This window comes from Lampetra planeri, chromosome 1 (genome assembly GCF_965212315.1).
Source record: "Lampetra planeri chromosome 1, kcLamPlan1.2.h2, whole genome shotgun sequence".
Classification (NCBI taxonomy): Eukaryota; Metazoa; Chordata; class Hyperoartia; order Petromyzontiformes; family Petromyzontidae; genus Lampetra; species Lampetra planeri.
This window is the reverse complement of record NC_136107.1, coordinates 12,674,462-12,701,931: the sequence shown is the minus strand read 5'-3', so window position 1 is coordinate 12,701,931 and position 27,470 is coordinate 12,674,462. Positions and strand designations below refer to the sequence as shown.

Genomic DNA, 27,470 nt, shown 5'->3' with positions numbered 1-27,470 from the left:
GTTCCCTATAGTAGTGTTATTGGTTTTCAGGAGCAGGACAACATTGAAACCACATTAGCACACTGATGCCAACGTGGTATTTAGATGTAGTTTTGTGTATGTTATTGTAGTAATCTCATTACAGAAAGAAACATAAAGCCATAACTTAGATTCTGCCAAGAACAGTAAACGAGTATTGAAAGCGCATTATTTGCACATAATGTATGATTTAAATATATTTGTTACAATATAACAACTTTCTGTAGTCAATAACTTTGTTAACAATAATTTGCACTTACACGAACCAAATGTATCAGTTTCATGTCGACAACTGTAAACTTTGCCAACCAAATGTTATTAACTTTCACAAATCATTCAAACTCTTAAAGTGTTTAATCTCATTTCTCCGAAAGCACAAAAGTAAGTAAAAGAGGAAGTCAAACAATTGTGAATTTTGCTGCTGTTGACATGCATTTCATTAAACATTCACATTTGGCAGGAAGTTTTTCAAAGATAGAAAATATTACCGAAAAATGAGAACTCGCTGCAACAGAGAAGCTTGACTGATTATATTATGGAGTCATGTTTTTTCAATCAAATGCCCATTTAATACAACTACTCAGCAAGAGAGGACTTTTAAACTTCCTTAAAGTGTCACACGCTTGAGTGTAAATTTGTGTAACATACTTTACAAAAATACAAATAACTGGGAATAAACTAAGCTGCAAGCACGTTCTGCATGCAGATAGTTTAATCAATTTTTCAATATTATCTGTATTATTCAGGTGTGTGCTTTGTTGATCTTGAAGGCAACGTCCTAGCACTAATGCATTGTTAGAATTGAATTAAAACTTATCTTCGTGCATGAGGCAATTTCATGATGGACATGTTATGAACAAAACCCTTCCCTTAAAAGTCGCAATTCATTATTTGTATGTTTTGTACATGGCAATAAATGTTTTAAAAAATGGATATTCTTATTTGTGGCAATATGCAGGGAACTCGGAGGCGATGGTTGGGAACCGTTGGAGAAGGACAGACGATTGTCTGTGGTACAAACAATGAGGGAAAGTTAGAGAAAGGGGGCTTAAAAAGGATAAAAGGGGAGAGCACGATGAGAGGGGACGTTTGAGGGAAGGGACGAGCTTTAAGATCAAGAACAAAGCCTGGGCCTAGTGTTGTTGTCTATATATATGTAATGAGAGCGCCAACTCATGTTTAATGTGGGGCGTTACTTATTATGCAGTTATGGTTTATCTGTGGTAGGGGTTATATCTAGAGCAAAGGTGAGGTCGCGGAGCCACCCGGGAAGCCTCTGGAGCGTTCCCGAAGGTTCCAAGAGGGGCGTGGCCAGAGGCAGGGCTTAGTCGCCGGGGAGCGCATATAAACCGGGGCCGGAGCAAGGTGCGGGATCAGTGTTCAAGATCAAGAGAAGCTCCCCGTTGCTGCTGCCCCGCCATCTCCATCAGCCACGTGGCGGCTCGACCTTCAGCCGCTCAGCTGCTCCCCAGCGCGCCGTCAGCCAGCGGCGTGTCGGCGAGCGGGTGAGCACCACGTGGCGCGGGGCAGCGCAGCCGCCTGGGCGGCGAATATTCCGTAGTGAGAGTGAGACAAGAGACAACCAAGCTGTACCGAAGATTTATTAATAAACGACTTCAAGTTCTTACCGTGTCGGAGCCACTTATTACGTCGGTGTCAAGAAGTGGACTTTTTCTGATAGAGTTCTATGCAAGACACGATGTCTAAACATCAGAAAAAGAAGAATCCATCTGCAGTGTCCTCCAATGACGATGAGACGGCGACTCAGCTCCTGCCGACCCCGGGTGCCATGGCCCCGGTGATGGAGCCCACGACAGGTGCCGATGTCGCACCTGCGGCGAACGGCGCGGCGGAGCCGGTTGAACAGCTTCGCCCTGACGAGCACAACAGCACTCCTCCGCCTTGTTGTGCTTGTCACGCCGATCGCCGCTGGAGGTAGTCCGGTGGTGGACCGTCCGGAGGTGGACGTGCAGAGGGCCGGTGACGGTGCCTCAAAGGGTCCCCCCTTTGGTCAGGGGTGGAGACGGCCACCATTTCGCAGTTCCCGCCAAGTTTGCGTGTCACAGCCGTCAGTTTGACCACCACTGCGGAGAGCGGTGCGTCGGCTGCTAGTTTGTCGCTGCCGCGTGAAGTTTCGCCGTCTATCGCGACGCCCGCTGCGAAGGAGAGTGCCGACCGGGGCCGACGCCTGACCCACAAGCACGAGTTCGTGGCTGCTGGCGGTGATTGGAGTGCCTTTCGCTGGCACTTCAAGGCCGCCTACAAATCCGTCCGATTGTCAGAGGAAGAGGCGCTCATTGCCTTGCCCACCATGCTGGACGACGATGCGTTGGCTGTGTTTCGCTCCATTCCCACCGAAAAGAAGAAGACGCTTACACAAGCCTTTCAGGAAATGGAGATGGTGGAGGTCTACGAGCTGCCAGACGACAAAACAAGAAAATGTCAGCATCTCGCCTACAGAAGCGCCTTGATGGCCTTGGCAGTTGATGCATACCCCGATGTAACACAGGAACTGTTAGATCCCCTGGTGATGGAATGCATGTTGGCATTGGCTAGGGAGATAGATGTTGTTCTTCCCACGTGCGACCACGAAAAGACATTCTTGTGGGCCGCGCGTTGCCTCAACACATATGAAAATTTGAAGCGCTGGGCGCAGATGGCGGCGTGGACGGGGGATCCAGCTAAGGATGGTCAGCCCATCGGCTGGTCTCCATCGAAAGTGGTCGTCATTCCCGAGGAGGCGCCGTCGACGGGCGACGTTGCAGCGGCTGTCCCTCGCTGGAATCGGCGCCCTAAAGATGGTCGATGTCGCCAAAACATCTACCGACCACAACAGGACGACGATCTGCTCCCCTAGCAGGCTCCCGTCACGTGCTACAGATGTGGCTGTGTGGGCCATTACTCTCGGGAGTGCCGCGTTCATTCTGCGTCGCCGTCCGGATCGCCAACCGCGTCTCCTGCAGCCGACCATCCGCCTTCACGTCCCTCCATACAGGCGAGATGGCACACATTGGGCACCCAGGCACGTTCGCCATCTCATTCATCTCATGCCACCGAGACGGGTGCATCGCATCGGGACAATTAGTTAAATTGTTCGTGTTCACGTACCATTGCTAAGGGCTGGCCGGTTTCGCAGACGCAGTAGAAAATATTGGCTCGACGGGTGGTTGCCGCGGCGGTAGGATCGTCGACGGTGGCGGCCACTGTTCAGGGGGTTGATGTCCGTGTTTTGGTTGATACGGGGGCGTCTGCCACTATCATTTCAGATGTTATTTTTCATTTGTTATCGATCCCTGCTTCGTGTGTTCGGCCGGTGCACGATGTGTGTGTTGCTGCTAACGGGGGTAGTATGGGCATCATTGGCCAGGTGGACGTGTGCATCACCATTGGGGATATTCGTGCATTGGGACCCGTTCTGATTTCGCGTACGTTGGCCGTGCCATGTTTGCTAGGCACTGACTTTTTGTCGAGAATGCCGCTTAAGATTATTGTGGATCATGGATGTCTCGAATTGCCGTCGGGTCGTAAATTGTGCTTTTTGCCATCGCCGCTTCCACGACCGGCCTCCTCGGATATGGTTCAGGCTTTGGTTGATGCCACCGTTACGGTTCCGTTGGGATCCCAAGTGTTGATTCTGCTCCGTTATAGCAAGAAAATCGATTGTGACGTCGGGGTGAATGGGATTTTATTGATGCCTTCGAATACTGTTACACGAGGGCTGAAGTTGGTTTGTGCTCAAACCATTCTCAGAACGGGTCAGGCCCCGTTTTTGCAGGTTTTGAATGGGGGCCTTGGTGATGTTATCGTGCCCGCGGGTACTGTTCTCGTCCACGCTACCACCGCATTTACCGAACGTGTGGAACATACGCCTGAGCAGGCTGTCTGCGCTGTCGGGAATAAATGTCCGGCTGATGATCGATGGATCGCCAAATTGCTCAGCGCGAGGCGTTGCGTATGTTGTTGTCCGAATTTTCTGATGTATTCAGCAAAAACGACTTCGACTTGGGTCGGACGTCCTTGTTGTCCCATCGTATTGAGACGGGTGATGCTAGCCCCATTCGGATGAACCCACATCGGCATGCCGTTGATGACATGTTGGCCGCTGATATTATTTCGCCATCCACTAGCCCATGGGGCACCCCGGTAGTTTTGGTTAAGAAAAAGGATGGCAACCTCCGGTTTTGCGTGGATTTTCGCCGCCTTAATAAGGTCTCCATGGCAGACGCCTATTCCTTTGCATCGGGTGGACGATTCCTTAGATGCTTTGTCCGGAGTGCGGTTCTTCTCTACCCTGGACCTCTCTTCTGGGTTTTGGTAATTGCCCCTCGATGAGTCTTTGAGGCAGAAGACCGCGTTCCGTACCCCGCAGGGTCCTTTTGAATTTAACTGTTTGCCCATGGGATTGAATGCCGCTCCTGCCACGTTCCAGAGACTGATGGAACTTGTCTTGGCTGGGCTCCAATGGGACACTTGTCTCATTTATTTGGACAAAATCATTGTGTTCAGTCGGTCGTCTGCAGTGAGCTGCCTGCTTTCTCTCTCCGCAGCTAGATTGAGCGGTGTCGGCACGAGGTTGTCCTTGAAGAGGCTCGGTCGCTTGGCGCTCGGTGGTGCCCGGTGGCCCCCGGTGGTGCCCGGTGCTTGGCGGCGCTCGTTCACTCGTGCGCTGGCACGCTGGCTCCCGTGCTCTGTGGCCGTTTGCAGCTGTTTGTCCGCTGCTGGATGACGAGTCGGCACGACGCTCGCCGTCGTGGTGCGCGATGATTCCGTTGTCAGATAGCGCGTGCAGCTCATCCGCTGCTGGATGTCTTGGTTCCCAGCTGGTGCTGGTCTGCTCTTCCTCACGGGCGGCCGGTCAGGCTCTTTCCCCTGTTGGATGACGAGTCGACAAGACGCTCGCCACTTGTCCGCTGATGGCTGACACCCTTTGGTCGGTGGCACCCGGTGGCCCCCGGTGGCACTCGGTGGTGCTCGGTGGCACTCGGTGGCACTCTTGCGTTTCTACCCTTCCTCGCGGCTGATTGCTCGTCAGCGCAACTCTGTCGGCTCATACCGAACTCAGCCCCTAACGACCCCTCGTCCCTTCTCTTCTCGAGGCACGACACCTATGGTTGGTGTCGGTGCCTGCCGGCAAGCCTTCGCCCCAACTCCCTCGCGAGCCTCCCTCGCAAAAACTGCATCGCAAGCTGAGTCACAAGACTGAGCAAGACTCAAACCAGATTGAACAGCGTAATGTGTGTTTGTGCTTAAACCAAAAACGTGAAACCCCCTCCCCTCTCTGTGCGTCTCTTGCGAGAGAGAAAAAAAAAAGATGCCATCCGCGGCCTCTCCCCGTGGCCAGACCCCTTCATACGGATTTATGGCTGGCATGTTTTTGTGCCGAACCGTTGGAAGACAAAGGTGGCCAGGAGGTTTTGGTTCTATGGGATACATATTACGTGGTCCTGTGTGTTAGATGTATTCCTTGCATCTCTTATGAGTTACCCCTGGTCTTAATATATATCGTGGTTATTATTCCGTTCATGTATAATCAATATTCGTAATGCTCCTCGTTATGTCATTTTTTTGAGGGATTTGCAAAGCTTCGTTATGAGTCTGTCTCCAGGGATTGGTGTTTTATTTTGAGTTATATTTCGATGCTGGGGAATAGTTTTAGTTTGGACTTAAGTTTTTCGTGATGGCAGGGGTTCATGTATTTGGTTCATTTGGTGAAGTTACATAGATAGAAAGATACAATATAAAATAATATATATGTGGTGAATACGAGTAAAATAAGGGAATTAATAATAAAGCCACTATTGTAGACTGCAGTCTTATCACGTTGATTTGTTCTTTTTGCTGAGTTTCAAACTTTTACCGTTAAAGAAGATGCGAGTTGTAAGGTTGTTTGTACTCTTAGTTCTTTCGGTAAAGTCACGTAGGTAAAAAATGAAATTAAAATTAATAAAAAGAAAACAATAAAAATCACGACGTTTCCGAGGCAACACAAGCTTCCGTCTTCAGGTGAAACCGTCACAGCAAAATATCTGTACCTTATATAGTGGTTAAGGGGGGAGGAGCCAGGAAGGGCAGCGGGGGAGGAGGAGTTGTGAAGTGGTCAATTACTGCTTTTGTTATACTGCTGGGTGGGTAAATGAATTAGATACGATTAAGCCGCTCTTTGTTATGCTGTTTGTGCGCAAGTCACTGTGGGATGAATGGACTCGTGGTCAGGGACGTGTTGCGCAAGTAACTGTGGATGTACATAATAGAAAAGGAGCGGAAATGCCCATGTTTATACCAGTGTTGGCTGACAATAAAGAGTACTGTTAAACGTTAGGGATGTTAACACTCGGTGAAGTAAAATAGTGCCTGGCAGATAAGATGGTCCAAAAGTGTGTAATTAAATCTTTTTTGCATGGTTGATAACATCTTTCCAATGATTACTAAGTTTGTACCCATCATCACGGTTGAAATTATGTCTGTGTTTGTATATCTGAATGGCTTCGTGTACAAACCTTTGATGGAAGCCAGAAGGCCTGCAGAGCACCTTAGTCTCGGAGAAAACAATCTCATGAGAGCCCACCGAGTTGTAGCAATGATCGGCAACGGCGGACGACTCAATTTTGCCGTGTTTCAAATCTGACTTGTGCTCGCGGACACGATCAGAGACATGACGTTTTGTTTCCCCAATGTAACAGTCACCACAGCTGCAACTCAGTTTATAGACTCCAGGGTATTGCAAGTCAGGGATGACATCCTTCACAGATGGAATTAGATCACGTATTTTATGTACTGTACTGAATCGGACTTGGATCTTATGTTTGTTTAGAATTTTGGAGATATTTTTGGTCACGCCTGCTATGTATGGTAACGTGACAGTTTTGATTGGAGTTTCAACAGCCGCTTGTGGCTGTTGAAAAAGATCTCCAAAATTCTAAACAAACATAAGATCCAAGTCCGATTCAGTACAGTACATAAAATCCGTGATCTAATTCCATCTGTGAAGGATGTCATCCCTGACGTGCAATACCCTGGAGTCTATAAACTGAGTTGCAGCTGTGGTGACTGTTACGCAAGCGGCTGTTGAAACTCCGATCAAAACTGTCACGTTACCATACATAGCAGGCGTGACCAAAACGATCTCCAAAATTCTAAACAAACATAAGATCCAAGTCCGATTCAGTACAGTACATAAAATCCGTGATCTAATTCCATCTGTGAAGGATGTCATCCCTGACTTGCAATACCCTGGAGTCTATAAACTGAGTTGCAGCTGTGGTGACTGTTACATTGGGGAAACTAAACGTCATGTCTCTGATCGTGTCCGCGAGCACAAGTCAGATTTGAAACACGGCAAAATTGAGTCGTCCGCCGTTGCCGATCATTGCTACAACTCGGTGGGCTGTCATGAGATTGTTTTCTCCGAGACTAAGGTGCTCTGCAAGCCTTCTGGCTACCATCAAAGGTTTGTACACGAAGCCATTCAGATATACAAACACAGACATAATTTCAACCGTGATGATGGGTACAAACTTAGTAATCATTGGCAAGATGTTATCAACCATGCAAAAAAGATTTAATTACACACTTTTGGACCATCTTATCTGACAGGCACTATTTTACTTCACCGAGTGTTAACATCCCTAACGTTTAACAGTACTCTTTATTGTCAGCCAACACTGGTATAAACATGGGCATTTCCGCTCCTTTTCTATTATGTACATCCACAGTTACTTGCGCAACACGTCCCTGACCACGAGTCCATTCATCCCACAGTGACTTGCGCACAAACAGCATAACAAAGAGCGGCTTAATCGTATCTAATTCATTTACCCACCCAGCAGTATAACAAAAGCAGTAATTCACCACTTCACAACTCCTCCTCCCCCGCTGCCCTTCCTGGCTCCTCCCCCCTTAACCACTATATAAGGTACAGATATTTTGCTGTGACGGTTTCACCTGAAGACGGAAGCTTGTGTTGCCTCCGAAACATCGTGATTTTTATTGTTTTATTTTTATTAATTTTAATTTCATTTTTTACCTACGTGACTTTACCGAAATAACTAAGAGTGTGAATCCTTGCAGTCACGAAAGCTTCAAATCTAGAATTAAGGTTGTTTGTCTCTGCTCTGAGCGTGTGTGTTTTCTCTGGCCCTGCATATTTATTGTGAATCGTCCAGAATGTTTTGCGAAGATCGGGTCATAGGCCCTTTGTCAATCTGGAGATTTACAGATAGTCTCTAACGTCTCTTTGCCCCGAAGTTTGTTGCTTAATGGAATTTTTTACGACCTCCAGATGCTTGGTGTGGCTTGTGAGGGGTAGAGTTGAGAGTTTTGGGGTATCTGTTTTTATATATATATCTATTATTATTAAAAATATATATTGGCCGAATTATTTTTAATATGAATTTGGAAAAAGGGGCATAAATACAATAGTGGCCAACAGGCATGCTGCTCCTGTGCAGGGTGATCTTCCAGAGTCTGTTTCTTTACCACCCACAGTGCCCCTGATCGACACGACGGGAGGGGAGGAGAACGCTGTTTCATCTGGTCCACCTGTGCTGAAGCCAGTGGTGTCGCCCCCTGCTGGACCGCTGCTTTCACCGGCCAGAGTTCCTGTTCTTGGGGCGCAATAATGGATATATTTTGCACGGCAAGTGAGCGGTGACGTCACATTTGTGATGTCACCCGCATGCGGAAGTGTTATGCGGTGTGCCTGCTGATGTCACGCACCCCGCCCCCAAACCCTCCGCGTAGGCTGTGTATTAATCCAAGACAAGAATCCAAGTCTCGGGCGAAGCCAGGTAGCAAAGCTAGTTGTGTATAAAATAAAGAGGCTCCTAGTAGAGTTTTCGGTGTCAATTCATATACATCAATTAAGTCTAAAGTAATTACATTCCTGTATGTATAATAGTTTCAATCAACGTTTCAAATCACTGAGTAGTGCTCAACTGTTGGACTAAATCTGTTTAATTTTCCAATGACAACCACTGAAACTCTCCCATAAATGGTAGTAATTTTATAAACCCATGGAGGGATGATGAGCTCTCATATCTCAACCAGTATAACAACTAACACAATTATGTTTTGAATTGAGTGCTCTACTACAGCAAATGATAATCAGAAAAAAGTTTATAGGAACATTGCACGATTTAATGAAATTACAAACACGTGAAAATTCGAAATTCTCAAAAAGTTCACACATTTACCAACAGCGGATGTGAAAAAAATAACGTAGATGTCAGGTGTTAAATTTCTAAAATGCATGACACAGGATTATTACCACTTCGCTAGAGAATGTCTCTAAAATGAACAAAATGGCAGAGGCTTTATCCACACAGTGTGCGAAAATAGAATTAAGAATGTTGAATATGATAATCATACCGACGCAATTAAACCTATGTAAGCATTCTTAGGTCAAACATTATACCGTTTCTCTGGAGTTCAAATGATACATATTTGATGCAAAAAGCCTTTAAAATGATACAAAATTACATATACTTATTGATTTGAAGCTTTCATGACTGCAGGAATCCATACTCTTTGGTTCTTTCAGTAAAGTCACATAGGTATAAAAATACAACAAAATAAAAAATATTATATCATGACGTTTCGATCGCAACACAAGCGGTCGTCCTCAGGCGGAAAAAAATAATCCAGCAGTTCCACTTTACCAAAAGAACCAAAGAGAAAAATATACTCTTTGGTTCTTTCGGTAAAGTCACGTAGGTCGAAATAAAAAATAAATAAAACAAATCACGACATTTCGATCGCAACACAAGCAATCTTCATCAGGTGGAACAACCACAGCAAGAACATTCTGAAGTAGGCGAGAGAGATGCCGTGGCAAGAGGTTATATAGGTAAAAAAGGGGGAGGCAAGGGGGGAGAGAGAGGGGGGGGGCTGCGTGAGCGCTAGGGGAAGAGGACGTGAGGCTGGGTGGGGGAAGTGGGCGGGGCTAGAAGTGGGAAGCGGAGTGTGGGATAGGCCTCGGTAAGGTAAAAGTTAAAAGGTAAAAACTACGAGCCTACCTTTACCCTACCTTTTACCTTACCACAATACAATCACTCTACCCTTACCGTTTACCCTTTAGCAGGTAAGGTAAAAGGTAAAAAGCAACGAGCCTACCTTTTACCCTACCTTTTACCCTTACCCCATAGAAATTACCCGATTACAGGGTAATTACTAGGGTACTACACATGAAAAAGGTTTATAACGGTAAATGCTAGGTAGAGCGCTTTAATCATATATAATACTCTCAATGATTCCAATTTTACACGCTTGTTGTTGTCGTTGTTGTCGTTGTTGTTGTCGTTGTTGTCGTTGTTGTCGTTGTCATCGTTGTCGTCGCTGTTGTATCCTCAAATCTTGTAACTCAATTTTAACCCACTTCCCAATGTGGTATCGACTGCACACTTGGTATACTTATGTCAAACTGATGACAATACTATATTCTATCATAAAAATATTTTTAAACAATCCTTTTTACATGTTATGTTTCAGCTTGGCTCTAATTGTCCACGCTCAACTGACGTTGGCTGTAAATCACCATGGTCCCTGACGTTGTGGCAAGCTTCGGGCCACTTCCTGGAGTCGTGGAGTTCTGCCATTACTAGTACATTTAATAAAAGCGCATTTAAAAAAAAGTTTTATTTAAATATTACTTATTAAATGGAGGCCATGGACTGCGCCACAGAGCTTTTTACCGGGTAATACTTCGCGCCACCTTTACCCTACCGGGTAATTCTTCCGAGCTACCTTTACCCTACCCTTTACTTTACCCCTTGGCATTGTCGACACCTTTACCCTTTACCTTTACCCTTTTACCCGGTAAAAAGGGTAAATTACCTTACCTTGCCGAGGCCTAGTGTGGGACACGGGGGGGGGGGGGGAGGGAATACAAATCTACTAGTAAACGGCAGGTAAGATGGAAACAACCACAACCAGTTAAGGCATTACCTAGTTAATAACATCCTTCCAATGATTGTTCAATTTTGATCTATCTTATAGGTTTAAGTTACGTCTATGTTTATATACCTGGATGGCTTCATGAACAAACCTTATTTTTAGGGATTTTGCCACCATGCTAAACCACTACACGCCCTCACGGTCAAGGGCCAGAGATTTCGGTGGGATAAGGCTGAGGAGAATTCCTTCTTCGCCCTCCGCGCCGCCCTTTACGATGCCCCCCACCCCCCCCCCCCGCTCACATATCTCGATTTTATGAAGCCTTCATATTGGACACGGACGCCAGCGATATGGGCATCGGGGCAGTTCTTTCCCAGCTTGTCCAGGGCACAGAGAGGGTAGTGGCTTATGGCAGTCGAGTCCTGTCTCCTGCTGAACAGCGCTATTGCATCACGTGCAGGGAGTTACTGACCACGGTCCATTTCATCCAGCTCTATCGTCTATATTTGTATGGACGGAACTTTGTTGTCCGCACGGATCATGTGGCCCTCCAGTACTCCCTGCGCATCGACCAGCCATCCGGGCACTTGTCTCGATGGCTCGAAATACTCCAGGGATTTTCATTCACAGTGGTGCACAGGAAAGGCACTCAGAGTGCCTGTGTGCCTCGGGGGCGTCGAGATGTAAGCCCTCGCAAGAGGGTGCGCCCGCAGTGCTGGCGGCAGCCGGGACAAAGTGGGATGAAGGCACTCAGTCACCACGCGATTCTGTCCTGAATCTTGACCATGATGTGTGGGCTAAGCTACAGGTTGATGACGCCTCACTCTTGACGTTGCGCCGTTGTGCTTCTCGTGGGCCGGGGCCCGCAGGTCGCCCATCCATTGTGCTGTGTGAGGGACTCCTCATGCGGTGGGAAGGGGAGTCCCAGCATTATTCTTTGGTTGTACCTACGTTCCTTAAGGGTAAAACTTACTAAAGCCATACACGAGAAATTGATGCATCGGCGTGTTCATAAAATGTTGGCGACGCTGAAAAAGGAGTTTTACTGGATAGGCATGGAAACCGATGTACGCATCCTGATTAAGGTTGTGCCAATTGTGAGCTTTGGAAATCTCGTGCCCTGCGACCGCAGATCCCATTACAGTCCATCGTTGTATTACAGGTGAATGAATTGGTGGCCCTTCACATTTTGGGGCCCTTTCTGGTCTCCCAGAAAGGACACAAGTACCTCCTCGTTGGGGTTGAATATCTAACCTGTTGGCCTATGGCCTGGCCTCTGGTTGACCAATCGGCTGCGTCTATAGAAAACGCCTTTTTATATGGCTATGCTCTTGATAAGCAGCTCCTCACAGATCAGGGCAGGAATTTCTCCTCCAAGTTGCTCCAAGAGGTGTGCGATTCTCTGGGCACGCGGAAGAATCGTACCTCACCGTATCATCCACAAACGGATGGGATGGTTGAGTGGTTGCACAGGACCCTCACTGTCATGCTATGCCAGCAAGTGACCATCGGCCAGTCGGACTGGGAGCTACACATTTCAGGGGTCCTCACTGCTTACAGACTAGCTCCTCATGCCTCGACGGGATTCTCGTGGTTTTATTTGATGTATGAGAGGGAGCACGAACCCCTGGTGCAAGTTCAGTTGGGATTGAACCTTCCTCGGAAGGGGTCGGTGGTGCTGAACCCCATGTCACAAACGCCTGAGCAGCTGCAGTTGGCCCGTGAGCTTGCTTGGAGCAATTCGGCCCGCAGGCAGCCCGGGAACGAGCGCCTGCGAGGAGAGGGAGGGCAGGGAGTGCCTTGGAAAAAGAGGGACATGGTGTGCTTGCATTACCCTCAAGTGCCCGTAGGCACGTCCCCACAACTGTACTGTTCTTGGCAAGGACCAGTCGAGGTTATTGAGGTCCGGCAGCCGCAGTGTGTATGTATTCGGTTGGGCCGGCGGTGCTGGTTCATGCATCCATCGCGGTTAAAGAGCTATGTCTCGCCCGATCCTGTCGATTCATCCCCACATCCCTTGTGGCCAATATCTGATGTGTCCAGTGCGCCGACTGCCATGCCTGAGGAAACAGGATGTGAGGGGGATTGTTCTGTACCGCCTACAGGACCAGAGCGCCTAACGTCCATGGACGGAACATTGAGGACTCCTGAGGGTGATCACTCTTCATGCCTTTGCAAAATCGTCTCTACCCCCTGGGACGGTCCTGCCGCAACCCACTCGCTCGCTATGCGTCACTTTTCGTTAATAGGAGGTTTGTTCACGCCGTCACATTTTCCTTGTTACTGTTTATTGTTGGTATTCGTTGTTCTTCCACGGTGTCCGAAAGCGGATGTCGTGGGCAATGTCGGGGTCAGCATTCAATCTCACGACCTCCGGTTGTTGATGAGGCATCGATAGATAAACTGTGCTCGAAATGCGGCGATTTGTCCGTGGGAAAAATGGAGAAGCTGAGAGTGCTCCAACGGGAGTTCTGACATTTTTAGTCTAAATTTGATATCGGTCGGACGTCTCTATTGAGCCACCATATTGACACGGGAAATGCCGCCCCCATTCGGCAGAATCTTTACCGCCTGAGTCTGGCTGAAAATGAACATGTTCATGCGGTGGTAGATGAAATGTTGGCCACGGATATCATTTCGCCATCCACCAGTCCATAGGGTGCTTCAATCGTCCTTGTTAAGAAGCACGACGGCAGTCTGCGTTTGTGTCGGTCGCGGATGCCTACCCCCTGCCTTGCATGGACGATTCATTGGACGCTCTGGCAGGCGCGCGCTTCTTTTCAACCTTTGACTTTTTGTTGGGTTTTTGGCAGTTGCCGCTTGACGAGGTCTCAAGGCCAAAGATGGATTTTTGGACACCCCAAGGGCTGTTCGAGTTTAATCGGATTCCGATGGGGCTCCATTCCAAGCCGACCACTTTTTAGAGGCTGATGGAATTGGTTTTGGCGGGCCTCCAGTGGGATTCGTGCTTAATCTACTTGGAAGATGTCATCGTTTTTGGCCGCACGTTTGATGAGCATTTGGATGGCCTGTGGGCTGTTTTCGTTAAGGTGCGTGCGGCCAACTTGAAATTCAAGCTCCGAAAATGTCATCTGCTCCAAAAATCTGTTTGATACTTGGGCTACATAGTCGGAGAATTGGGTATCGCGACGGACCCTGAGAAAACTGCTTGCATTCGGACGTGGCCGACCTCCACCTCGGCCAGCAAGGTGCGCAGTTTTAAAATCGGCTTCGCCTCTTATTATCGCCGATTTGTTGCAAAGTTCGCATCCATTGCTCAACCTCTCCATGCCCTGATGGCTAAGGGAGACTATTTCATTGGGGGGAGTTGTAGGAGACTATGTTCTGCTCTATTCGCGATGGGCTTGTTAACGCCCCTCCCCTGCGTTATCCCGACTTTTCGTTGCCATTCATTTTGGACACGGACACCAGTAATACCGGCATTAGTGCCGTGTTATCCCACGTCGTAAATGGTGTAGAGCACGTGGTTGCGTATGGAAGCAGGGTGCTGTCCCCGGCGGAGCAGCGGGACTGCGTTACACGCCGGGAACTGTTGGCCATTGTGGTTTTTGTGCAGCAATATTGGCCATATTTGTACGGGTGACACTTCAAAGTGTGCTCCGATCACGCGGCGCTCCAATACGCTTTGCATGTGGACCACCCCTCCGGTCAATTGTCACGCTGGCTTGAAATCCTGCAGGATTTTTCATTCAATGTCATTTATCGTACGGGTTGATGCCCTATCACGATTGCCAGCGCCTGGAGAGTGCGCGTGTTTTTCTGGTTCGGGTCGTTATCAACCGTGCGGCTCGACCTCCCCCTCCCCTCTCGTTGCGTCTGCCGTAAACGTGATAGGGGGGACGGGCGACGTCCCTGTTGCGCGAGATGCAACTTTGGGTCTAGACTATGAGGTATGGGGACGTCGACAGGCAGAAGATGCGTCCCTCCTTAAGTTGCCCCGGCGTGTTAGGGTGACCGCCGATGGTACGGCTCTACGGGATGTTAACTCGTTTGTGCTGCGGGGAGGATTGCTCATCTATTGGGATGGAGGATTGCGCCATTATGCTATTGTCCCTACCACCCTGCGGGGCGAGGTTGTGTGGGCTGTGCATAAATGGCTGTTGCACCTCGGAGTGCAGAAGATGCTGGCCGCGCTTAAATTGGATTTTTATTGGCCGGCCATGGCCTCCGACGTTGAGAATCTGCTGAAAGGCTGCGGGCAATGTGCCCGGCGGAAGCCGCTGGCGAGATCCTGTTGTCCTCTGCTGCAATCCATCCAGATGTCACGAGTAAATGAAATTGTTGCCCTCGATATTCTCGGGCCGTTTCCCGCTTCGGCACGTGGCAACAAATACTTACTCGTGGGCGTTGAGTATTTCTCACGCTGGCCTATGGCTTGGCCGCTCCCTAATCAAATCGGTTGTGGCCATCACCGAGGCGTTCCTTAATGGCTATGTTCTGGATAAGGGGACTCCTGAGTGCCTCTCGATAGATCGGGCCAAAATCTTTTACTCCAAGCTGCTGCATGAGGTTTGTGAACTTCTGGGAACAAAAAAATGTACGCACGTCACCGTACCACCCGCAAACGGATGGCATGGTCGAATGCCTACACCGGCCTCTGACCTCTATGTTGAGTCACTTGGTCAGCAAGTCAAAGGTCGATTGGGATTTGCATATCCCCGCGGTTCTTGCCGCTTATTGGATGACCCCTCACATGTCCACCGGCTACTCTCCCTTCTTTATGATGTATGGGAGACAGTATGATCCTCCCATCGATGTCCAGTTGCAGGATGCGCCCGCACCGAAGGTGTCCAAAATTTCTGATACGATTCCGTTCATGATGGGGAAACTTTCTGAGGCATGGGAGGCCGCCAGTGTTAAATCTCGGGCCAGGCAGCTGGCCAACGAGCGGCTCAAAGGTGCCCATGTTTCCCTGTGCGATTGGTTGTCGGGGGACAGGGCCTGGTTGCATTGACCGCAGGTGCCAGTGGGCACATCACCTAAATTGCTGCAACCTTGGAGAGGGCCGGTTGATGTGGTTCAGGTCGTGCGGCCACAGTGTGTCCAGGTTCGGTTTGGTAAGCGGAGCTGGTTTTTGCACCCCTCTCGACTGAAACTGTTCATCATGCTGTGTGAGTTTTTTTCATTTCCATATCGAAGGGGCCGAGTGTCGGGTGTGGCCAACGAGCTGGGGCGTGCGTCTGCTGACGCGGGTCCTCAGGAGTGTTTCTGTTCTGCCCCCAGGTGCCGCGCGACTGATGCCTCGCTCACGGCCGCTCGTGTCGGCCTCACATGCTCGGAATGCTGAGGACCCGACAACCCAGCCTACTGCTGTTCGTGAGGAACCGGCTTTGTCGGGTCGATTTAATGCCCCCCACGGCCCTCCCAAGTTGGGTCGAGCCCAATCCGTCTGGAGGACCGGCATCACGGACTCGTTCAAAGACTCGATTTGCGTGATCCCCGCGCATTGCACACTCCCACACCGTCATGGGCTGTCGCGCTCGCGGAGTCGTGGCGAGTATTTGGCTGATCCTGCTCGCCATCGAGCTCACGGGTGTTGTTACACATTGTGGGTGGGAGATGTTATTTGTGGGGATCTCGTGCGCCGCGAATGTCGGTTCGACCGGTCGTTTTATTTGTCTTTGTGTATATATTGTCCAGTTGGGTTGGGTTATTTATTGCTTTGTTATGTTGTTGGAGCACACTTCTTGTTTTGTTCTTTTAACTATATGTCGGTTTCTTACTTTGGGGGGAGTTGACAGCCAGGACAACTGGAAGCTATGAAGGGGGAGGGGTGATGTAGTGACTGTGCTTGTCACTGTATGGTACCGGGGCTTGCGAAGCCATGGACGGTAATGTGTTGTCATTACGGGCAGCCCGGGTTACGGGATGTAGTACCAGTCCTAGCAGGGCTTGGGTGAGTGCTGGTTAGCGCGGAGGCACCACGAGCAGTGTGCGGTTCGGGCTCCCGGTGAGGGAGCGAGAGGGAGCGTCAGCCAGCCAGGGTTACCTTGGGGCATGATACGCTGGTTGACCTGCTGTCACGTGACCGGATGATATTGGAAGGGGGCCACCGGTGGATGGGGGCCGTGGGGCGGTCACGTGGTCCAAAGGAGCTCTCGGGAACCTTCGAGAAGGAGCTCAAGAAACCTGGAAGGTGGGCGAGGTGAAGGGCGGAGCCAGCCCCAGCCCGGGGGCATATAACGAGCGCCCCGTGAGGAGCTCGGGGTTCTTCGTGTGCTGGTGTTACGAAGATCCACGTCAGGGAGAAGAAGCCTCTAGCCACGCGGTCCAGGGCCCCGTTTGTGGTCCGGACCGGGATAGCGAACCGCATCTAGTTCTGCCGTAGCGTGATTGGATGGGCATTCGAGACCCGAGTCTAGATCGTGTTGTGTTGCGTGTTAATGCGGAATAAAGTGTTGCTCCCAAGATAACGTCCGCGACTTAGTTGGACTCACTACACATGTAACCCTTTTCGGCGGCTGATGAAAATTCAACTTACGGAGAACTAACTTGAGCCAGCGTAAGATACCAGTGGGTGGTGTCACCAGAATCACACCTGGCCGTCTTTGTCTCCCCAGCATTTTTATATTTTTCTTTTTTCCTGATGACGACCACTTGTGTTGCAATCGAAACGTTATAGTTTTTGTTATTTTCTTTGAACCTATCTATGTGACTTTACCGAAAGACCCAAAGAATATGAAAATGCAATAAGTCATATAGGCTGTGTTGATCTAGGAGAGGTTCAGGATATCCTCAGATACCAATTAGCAAGAGTGTATATGGCCAGACTTGAATTTGGGTGATTGGAATTGTTGTGTTGTGGGACTGTGCGTGCAAGTATGTGGGTGTAACAACTTTGGGGAGCAGTAGTACAGCGGTTAGCATGTTCTTCGATGAACCTGGCAACCCAAGTTCGATTCCCGCTCACGGCCAACACGAGTGACCAGTCATGAGCCTCCTCTAGGTCGACTCAGCCTCAAATGAGGACCTGGTGCGGTGTGTAAATATTGTCACTAGTGAGACAAAGGCGGCCGGGAGTAGTTCTGGCCACCCACTCCCTCATGTGCCGTCCGGCCTTCATGGGCGCTCGCAAACAGCACTTGCCCCCCCCCACACCCTGGTAGTGTAGTGGCTGGTACACTGCACGGCCAATATCGGTGATGTATATTTGAACCAATTATGGGCCTCCCCTAGGTCGACTCAGCCTTAAGTGAGTGGCTGGTGCAGTGAATAAATATCAGTACTGGGGAGACAAAGGTGACTGAGCGTTGTGTTGGTAATGCCACCTTCTTGATCATTGTGCCGCCCTTAATAGTTGCTCGCCGACAACATTTTCCCTGAGAGTCTGTATGGCTGTACGGAGAACTGTGTAAAACTGCTTTTAGTGTTAATTGTGTTGTCCTTCCAAGACGGTTGGTTACGTAGAGTGTGAAAGAAGTTCAACATACATAATACCCACCAGGCATGTGCACCATGCGGCAGTTGCAGTTCTCCACCAAGTAGCGAGTCTCGCAGTCGATCTGGCATGCCGCGATGCTGTACGTGTCGAAGAATTCTGACTCGGGTGGCGTGTCCTTGCAGTCCCCCCATGGGTAAGGCAGGTAGATGAGCTGGGCAAGTCGACAGAAGGTGTCATCACCATCACCCACATGGTCATCATCAACATCAGCAGCAGCACCATCAGCAGCAGCTCCATCATTGCCAATATCTGCTGAAAACGACTACCCTCAAACAGCTTAGGTTCAGCTTATGTGCAGCACTCGATAAAATATATACTTAAAACCTATGGCTCATCAGAATAAATATTAGTCAGCGATGTAGTAATGCTGACAGTAGTCTTAATCGAGTGTCTTAAGGATGTCTCTATGCCTGCTGCCCCCTCTCTGCCTGTGGGCCACGGCGGAATGCTAATATTAGCAAACTCTAGATGTGACACTGCATGGGGTCGGCCACAAATTACAATTTCGATTTATATGCAAATGTTCCTTTTTATGAAAGGCTATGTGGATTATTGCCATGATTGAAGGTGGAGAGGTTTCCCTTTGGAACAGTTTAAACCATCAACACTACGTGAATATGCTCTAAACATGATAATGCGATGAACAGTGAGGACAATAATCTTTTGATAACAAAACTCTTGAATGCAGAATGGAGATTAGAGTGTGTTCTGGCACAAATAAGCTCATATTAGGACACACGAAACTTTAGTCTGTATTCATGGCAATGCATATTGTACATTTTAAAAAATGCCTTGTTTATATATTTGCCTACCTCATGAGATTTATCGTGAGTGAAATATATTTCTTTGTATTCTTTCATTTGTGCCTATATTTGGTTGCAAACATTTAGATGTTATGTTTGTCAACTAGTGTGCCATGCAAAAAAGGCTGGGCGGGAGTTGGACAATACTTTTTTACATTCTTTTAGTGTTTCAAGGAATTAAATGTTTGTCATGTTATCATAACGAAAAGAACTACAATAGTAATTATTGCTTTGCAACTTTGTGCAAGTGCTACATATTTTACAGGTATTGCAAAAGCAATTAATTACATGCACATTTATTTGCAAGGTCAGTTTCTTTTACTTGATTTTAGATACATGTCAATTACCTTTAAAAGGTGTGAAAAGTGCACCGAATTATCCGTATATTTATGAGCAAGTAACGGGAACACCATTTGAACGCATGTCAGCACAATTTCAAATACTTACATCGTCTCGCGAATATTATCAAAACATAAATTTATGAATTGTAATTTAATGAAAATTGGCACATCAGATCGAACTGAAGGTTTAATATAGCATGACAAAGGCAAAGATTCCCCATATAGCCGTAACAGACTTGTGGGGCAAGTGTTGTTAACGAGCACCTATGAGGACTGGCACGGGGGTGGGTGGCCAGCACTTCACCTGGCCGCCTTTGAATTTTATAAATTGAATTCGACTCGGCAAGTGGGCAGTTTGCAACGTGTACAAAATAACCAAGTGGAGTGCAAGGGGCACAAAATAATACATCGGATTCACCATTGCACTCCAAGTCCTCATGAGTGAATGACATTCAGCCTCTGTATATTTGTAATATTGATATTCTTGAACTCATGTTTTCACGACAGACTTCATATTTTACCTAATATTTGTATTTGGACATAACCAAGAAATTATTTCTCTTAAACTGACTTGAAGCAGCCTGCACAAAGTTAACACTCACCCGCTGCTCTTGGCAGGACACGAAGGTTTGGAAACCCGGGGCCACGCCAAAGCCCAGTTGGTCGATGAAAGGTGGCTCATCCTGACTGTGGATCTGCACCTTAATCCCGGCCTCGAACGATGTCTCGTCTGAAAGCAAATGGGGGATCAGGGCACGGGAATACATGGCGCTCACATAACCGCAGCAGCCACAGAGTCGATGCATTGGCAAGTGTGCATGCCCACTCACCGGTCTCGCCCCACACGGGCAGGTACTCGTCCTGCTGAATGTCCAGCATCATCTCCAGCCCGTTGCCCATGCCACCCTTCATGCTGGTGAGGAGTGGACGCCCATCCTTGCCCGAATTAAAAGTGTAGCACTTTCCGTAGCGGGTGTATACCTTGCTCATGCACACACGCACAGAAAATAACAAATACAGTATGGTTTTCACATTAACCAGTGGTCGAAATTGGTCAAAATTAAACGGTACTCCATACCGGCACTCAACACTAAGAACATATACTGTCTTGTTACTTTTCAGAACGGATCCTATTCATACACTCCGGTGTTTCCGCAGAGGGCAAACGGCAGTTAATGTCGGCTGCAGGACGAATCAGTTTCTTACTGGGGTCTTCAACATTTCCATCTGGAGCACTGATGTGAACAAAATATGGTATTCAAAACCTTGCTAATGATGGGCAGCGTTATGACTTTTCTTTTGCATAAGGGTTTATGGTCCATGTTAAAAAGCAAAACAAAAGGACAAATTAGGTATTTCAGACAATATGAAGAGATGGAAGGAGTGTATTTTTTATGTATATATTCCGATTTCTCTTACAGGTGACCTTGAAAAAAATAACTGGCAGAAGGCGATTGGGTCTCGTGCCTTGGCTTTGGGAAGCCAGTTGATGGTAATGAACTATGGAACACGGCTATGGAATGCACCGAATCCACTCGGCACATGTCACCTGTACCTAGAGTGTGCATAAAGGATGCTTGAAGCACCCCGGGCTGACAAATTACATGCCAAGCATAGAAAATGAAAACACGTGATCCTTATCATCACGCAGCTATCCGAAGAGCCACATGCTGCAGTGACAGATATCAAACACTAATGGTAGCCGTTAAAAAACCCACATTGAAGCACACGAAAGGGTTAAACAAACGGATGTGAGAAGAAAATATGGTACGACTGGAAAATGCAGAAGCTCAATTTTTTTGTCGTTTCATATTCCACGAAAAATTGGTGTTTGGTTGTTTGTTGACAGTAAAATATTAACTTGTTTTACATTGGTTAACCCCATTAAATAAATTACAAGAGCCCCCTACCAAGAAAACCCACAGAGACCAACGAAAGCTCGCTTTGCACTGGATCAAATACAAACGTAGAGAACAAAGGAACGGTGAAACAGTTATTGGGTCTTTATGTGTTATTTCTGCAAAGCCAGAAACTGAGCATCAACCCTGCACGAATAAACACTGGGTACATAAAAAGAAACCACAGTTGCATTCTTCAGTGACTATGCGATGTGCACGATTATGTGAACAAATTATGTGGTGATGCTTAGTTGGCAGTGGTGCACAATTAACAAGGAAACTCGACATTCAATAACGCTGCCTCAGGAGGAACATTTACAACAGAGCGATATATACTTATATATTTAAGGCAGTGTTATTTTTATTTTGTATATGTGGGAATGATGTGATTGTATACAGTAGTTATATACAAAACCGGAAATAGAAATTGTTGTTCATACGTAGAACAAATATACATCGGGCTTATCCAAAAATTAAACATTAAATGGAAATAAACGTATCTGATGCAGATGTGATGCTAATTCCTCCTGTAATCCACAACACACCGCATCGGCGCAATTTTTTCCAGATTATAAGTCTAACCTTTGTGGTGGATTACAGGATCTGTGACATCTCCCATATCAGAATGGATGATTGAATTTCTGCTGTCACAGAAAAAATTAACTAAAACTACAAACAAGTGAAAAAGAGGCGAGATGCTAAAACAAATATTGTATATACAGAACTCTGAAACATTATTAGGAATAGAATAAGGAAATGCCACAGAGAACAATGGGAGCATCAAATCAGTAAACAGGTTGATTATTGGAAATAAACAAATTGTAGCTCATATCACAACTTCAATTTACATCCTAAACATTAGGGCAAGAGGTGAAATGAGGGGGCAGTGGGAACAGGGAGAGAAACATGGGGGTGAGGGGAATGCAAATAAAATGAGGTCATAGACAAAAATAAAATTGAGTGTGAGGGAAGCAGTTGGGAGGACCAGGGAGAGGTTGGGTTGGGCACAGGTGAGATTATCAGCGGACGGCTGCCTCAACCCAAAGGGAGGGCCAGAGCGTGAGAGATAAGCACAGCCCTCCGATTAGCAGGGTTGGCTACGTATGGTGTGAAAGAAGCTCAACATACATACATATGTAATGACAGGGTGCCATCTGTTGACCAGGAGGGATAATCATGAGTATGGGTGTGTTATATACTAGAAGGGGGGCGTAACTGGGGTAAAGGTAAAAGGCAGGGTCAGCAAAGGAAGCTCCTGCTCAAAGGTTCTAGGAGGCGTGGTTGGAGGCTGGGCCTGGCCACGCCGGGGGGTATATAAGGGGTACGTGACCGAAGGTTAGGGGCTGTCGTGGGGTCCAGGTCCTGGCTGTCGTCGCTGTATTTTCCGTCAACTCTCCCCGCAGCCGCAGCCCAAAGACGGATGGCGCATGATGATGGCGCAGCTTGAGCTCCTGCGGCTGACGGTCTCGCAGCTTGTAACGCTCATGACGGTGACTGCAACGGCGGGTCGGGCTGCACCGACCACGCCGGAGAGAAGGGAATAGGCGCTGTTGATCGGCATTCCGGCGGGAACGTCCATGGGTCCGGCGGCCGCCATTACACGTGGCGCAGGGAACAAGCGGTCTGTGGCCGCCATTACGCAACGCACGGGAAAAACATGGCCGGAGGCCGCCATTTTCGACATGGGCGTGAATCGCCAGAAGTGACGCCCGCTTCAGAAAAATGTGAAAAAGGGACCGATTGGACCCGCCGATTACCTCCTGTCAGGGAATTCGCCGCCACAGGGGGTGATTGGAGTGCCTTCACCTGGCGTTTTGAAGCGGCTTTCCGGTCGGTGAACTGGACCGAGGAGGAGGCACTGAGGACTCTGCCAACAGCGTTAGATGACGAAGCCCTCATGGCGTTCCGGGCCATCCCCGCGGAGAAGAAGGCTACTCTTCAAGGGGCATATGCCAAGATGTCAGAGGTGTATGAGCCACTTTCCGACACATGCAAGAAGTTTGTGCAGCGGAGGTGAGGGGAGGGCGAGACGCCTCTCGCCTACTGCAGTGCGTTGTTGGTGCTGGGAGAGGTGGCGTACTTCGCAGTGGACCCGAAGACCCTCAACTCGCTCGTTATGGAGAGCATGTTGGTGCTGGCGCGGGAGATTGGAGTCGTCCTGCCGGTGGTTGATGAAAATGAGCAGATATCCCGTTGGGCCGCCAGATGTCTGCAGACCCATGAGAACTTGCACCTGTGGTGCCAGATGGTGGCGTGGACGGGGGAACCCGTCCGAGATGGCGAGTCGGATGGCTGGTCGCCGCGATGTGTCGGGGGACAGCCAGCCGTGGACCTGCTGCCGGACGGAGATGTTGCGGCCGCGGTCCTAGTGTGGAGTCGGAGTCGAGAGGAGGCCACGCGACGTCCGAGGAGCTGGAGACTACGCGAGGAGGGGGATCGCCTGCTGCGGAGGCCCGTTCGTTGTTACCTGCTTCCGTTGCGGCCAGCCGTGGCATGTCGCACAGGGGTGTCAAAACCAACCTTGGCCCCCGACGACGGCTCTGGCGCCCTCAGCTCTGCCGACGGCCGCATCTTAACTCTGACAGGCGAGTCGCGACACACCAGACACCCGGCCCATTTTACCATCTCAGGCATCTGGGGTTCCACGGGTCATCTCCACCCCGCATTGCACTGATAGTGCCACCGGGTGGCAGGGGCTAGCTGCACAAGGGTGGCCTAGCTCAGGTACACAGTGGAGGAAGTTGGCGCACCGGGTGATCGCGGCCGCATCGGGTTCCTCGGCGGTGTCGGGCTCCATCCAGGGGATCGAGGTACGTGTACTGGTGGACACAGGTGCTTCCGCCACCATTATATTGGACGTGACTTTTAATTTGTTGCCGCTGAGGAACCAGCATGTTAAGCATGCGTCGCAGCGAACGGAGGGAGTATGGGTATCATAGGGCAGATAGAGGCCCGCGTCGAAATTGGCGAGATTGCGGTGGTTGGACCTGTGTTGATTACAAGGACGCTGGCGGGTGCCCTGCCTTTTGGAAACATATTTTTTGAGCAAGATGCCCCTCATAATCCTGATTAATCAGGGATGTGTGGAGATGCCGTCGGGCCATAGACTGTTTTTCTTGCAGTCTCCACGCAAATGTGTGGTGGCGTGTGTCACGGTCCAGGCCCTTAACAGGGACTCGATGGAAATCCTGCCAGGCTCGCAGATGTTGATACCATTGCGCTACCACAAGCGATTGCGAAGTACTGACCCGGAGGCGGGCGTCCTTATGACTCCTTTCAATACAATGACCCGTGGCCTAGCGCTGGTCGGCGCACAGACGATCCTTTGCCTGAACCAGGAGCCATTCTTACAGGTACTCAATGCTGGCCCATGCAACGGCCGCATGTTGCGAGGGTGCCGGGATTGCGCACAACGGGATTGTTGGTGCGGTGGAACAGGGTGTAGGATCGGACGAGACGTGGGCAGAGGCGTTGTGTCAGGAAAATCCGCAGTTGTCCTAGGTGCAGCGAGGAGAATTACGGTTGCTGATGCGCGAGTTTTTGGATGTATTTAGTAAAATTAAGTTTGATATCGGCCGTACCTCCTTGTTGCAACACTGCATTGATATCGGGGTGGCCGGCCCGATTAGTCAGAACTCGTATCGGTTGAGTCCACTGGAGAGAGAGCATGTGCAACAGGCGGTGGATGAGATGTCAGCCGCCAATATCATTTCTCCTTCTACCAGCCCTTGGGGAGTGCCCATGGTGCTGGTTAAGAAACATAGCAGTCTTAGATTCTGTGTAGATTTTCGTGAATTAAATAAGGTCTCGGTGGCCAACGCGTATCTGCTCCCACGCATGGATGACTCCCCTGGACGCATTGTACTGTGTACATTGTTTTCTACGATTGACTTGTTATCAGAGGTTTAGCAACTTCCCCTTGGGGAGTCGAAGCCTAAAACTGCGTTCCACATGCCCCAGGAACTCTACCAGTTTAATTGTCTCCCGATGGGATCGCATTCGGCCCCGGCCACCTTTCAGCGGCTTATGGAACTCGTTTTGGCTGGCCTGCAGTGGGAATCCTGCCTCATCTACTTAAGATTATATTATCGTGGTCAGCCGCACTTTTTAAGAACACCTCCAGTGGTTGCGATCCGTGTTCATTAGAATGTGATTGGCTAATCTGAAATTGAAGCCCGCTAAATGTCATTTGCTGCAAACCTCCGTGTGTTACTTGGGTCACATCGTTAGTTCCAATGAAATAGGCACGGACCCTTAGAAAATGGCGTGCGTGCAAGATTGGCCGACCCCAAGTCCGTGGGTGAGATGCACAGCTTCGTTGGGTTTGCGTTATACTATCACAGATTCATGCCACAGTTTGCCATGGTGGCTAAGCCTCTACATGCTCTGACTGCGAAGAACCAGAGATTCAAGTGGGGGGTGGAGAAGCAGGCTGCATTTGTAGCCCGTCGTGAGCACCTATCCAAAGTGCCCCCGCTCGTCTATCCTGATTTCTTCCTGCCGTTTGTTCTCGACACGGACGCTAGTGACACGGGTATAGGAGCTGTCCTGTTCCAGGTTAAAAACAGAGTAGAGAGTCACGTATGGCAGCCGCGTCTTGTCCACTGTGGAACAGCGCTACTGTGTTACCTGCAGGGAACTGTTGGCCATGGTGTACTTTGTATAACAGTATAGGCCTTATCTCTACGGCAGATAATTTATTGTTCGCACGGATCACGCGGCCCTTCAGTGCTCCCTGCAAGTGAACCAACCTTCCAACCAGCTCTCATGCTGGCTGGAAATTCTCCAGGAGTATTTGTTCCGGGTGATATATCGTAAAGAGGTGCGGCATTGCAACGCTGACGCATTATCCCGCCTGCCCCAAGGGGCGGGCTGTGCGTGTTCGTCTGGCACGGGTCATTGTAAACCCCTTCAGTGCTCCCTGCAAGTGAACCAACCTTCCAACCAGCTCTCATGCTGGCTGGAAATTCTCCAGGAGTATTTGTTCCGGGTGATATATCGTAAAGAGGTGCGGCATTGCAACGCTGACGCATTATCCCGCCTGCCCCAAGGGGCGGGCTGTGCGTGTTCGTCTGGCACGGGTCATTGTAAACCCCCGGCGGTGGGACCTGTGGCCATCGTAGCAGCGCTTGATGAAGGGGAGCCCGCCGAGGGGGTCGTGCCGGGTGACAGCATTTTGCACCTTATGTGTGCTGAGTGGGGGCAGTTGCAGATGGAGGATGTGACCCTTATGGTGTTGTGGCATCGTGCTGAATTTGGGCACAAAGAGGCTACTCCCTCTGATGCCCCATGACCAGTTCTTCGGGACGGCCGTTTGATGTTGGGGGATTAAGGGCTGCACCGTCTTCGCATTTTGTGGTTCACACTGCCCTTCTGGACAAATTGTTGCATTTCAGGGTGCGGAAGACGTTGTTAACTTTGCAGCACGACTTTTATTGGCCGGGAATGTCGATCAACGTGCACCAGTTGATTAAGGGTTGTACAAACTGCGTGCGCAGAAAACTGCCACTAAGGAAGTCCCAGCCTCCGCTACAGTTAATCTCAGTATCGCGGATTAACGAGTTGGTCGCGCTCGACATTCTAGGACCCTTTCTGGCCACGCGAGGAGGAATAAGTTTCTCCTGGTTGGTGTTGAATATTTTTTGCAGTGGCCGATGGCCTGGCCGTTGCCCGACCAGTCGGCAGCTTCTATTGCCGAGGTGTTTTTGCATGGATAAATAATGGATAAAGGGGCCCCCCGAGCAGCTTCTCATAGATCAGGGGGGAATTTTTCATCAAAGCTGCTGCGCCAAGTTTGTGATGCGCTGGGCATTAGGAAGATTAGAACGTTGCCGTACCATCCCCAGACGGACCGGATGGTGGAACGCCTGCAAAGAAGCCTGACATCCATGCTCTGTCAGGCAGTTAGTGCGGCTCAAACTGATTGGGATCTGCATGTTTAGGGAGTCCTGGCAGCATACAGGATGGCTCCCCATGCTTCCACCGTATTTTCGACATTTTTTCTCATGTATGAAAGAGAAAATGAACCTTCCATGGAGGTTCAATTGGGTCTGTCAAA

General features: G+C 49.1%; 1 protein-coding gene across 1 annotated transcript in view; it reads right to left on the bottom strand.

Moving 5' to 3' along the window:
• The window catches only part of LOC144718129 (acid-sensing ion channel 1-like), a 139,100-nt gene that overhangs the window by 7,200 nt on the left and 104,430 nt on the right, over positions 1 to 27,470 (bottom strand). The window contains exons 2-4 of the mRNA XM_078593889.1: positions 20,345 to 20,495; positions 20,117 to 20,244; positions 18,371 to 18,521 (exon numbers count right to left, since the gene is read on the bottom strand). Of these exons, the coding sequence (XP_078450015.1) occupies positions 18,371 to 18,521; positions 20,117 to 20,244; positions 20,345 to 20,495 (430 nt within the window). The remainder of the gene's footprint in view (positions 1 to 18,370; positions 18,522 to 20,116; positions 20,245 to 20,344; positions 20,496 to 27,470) is intronic.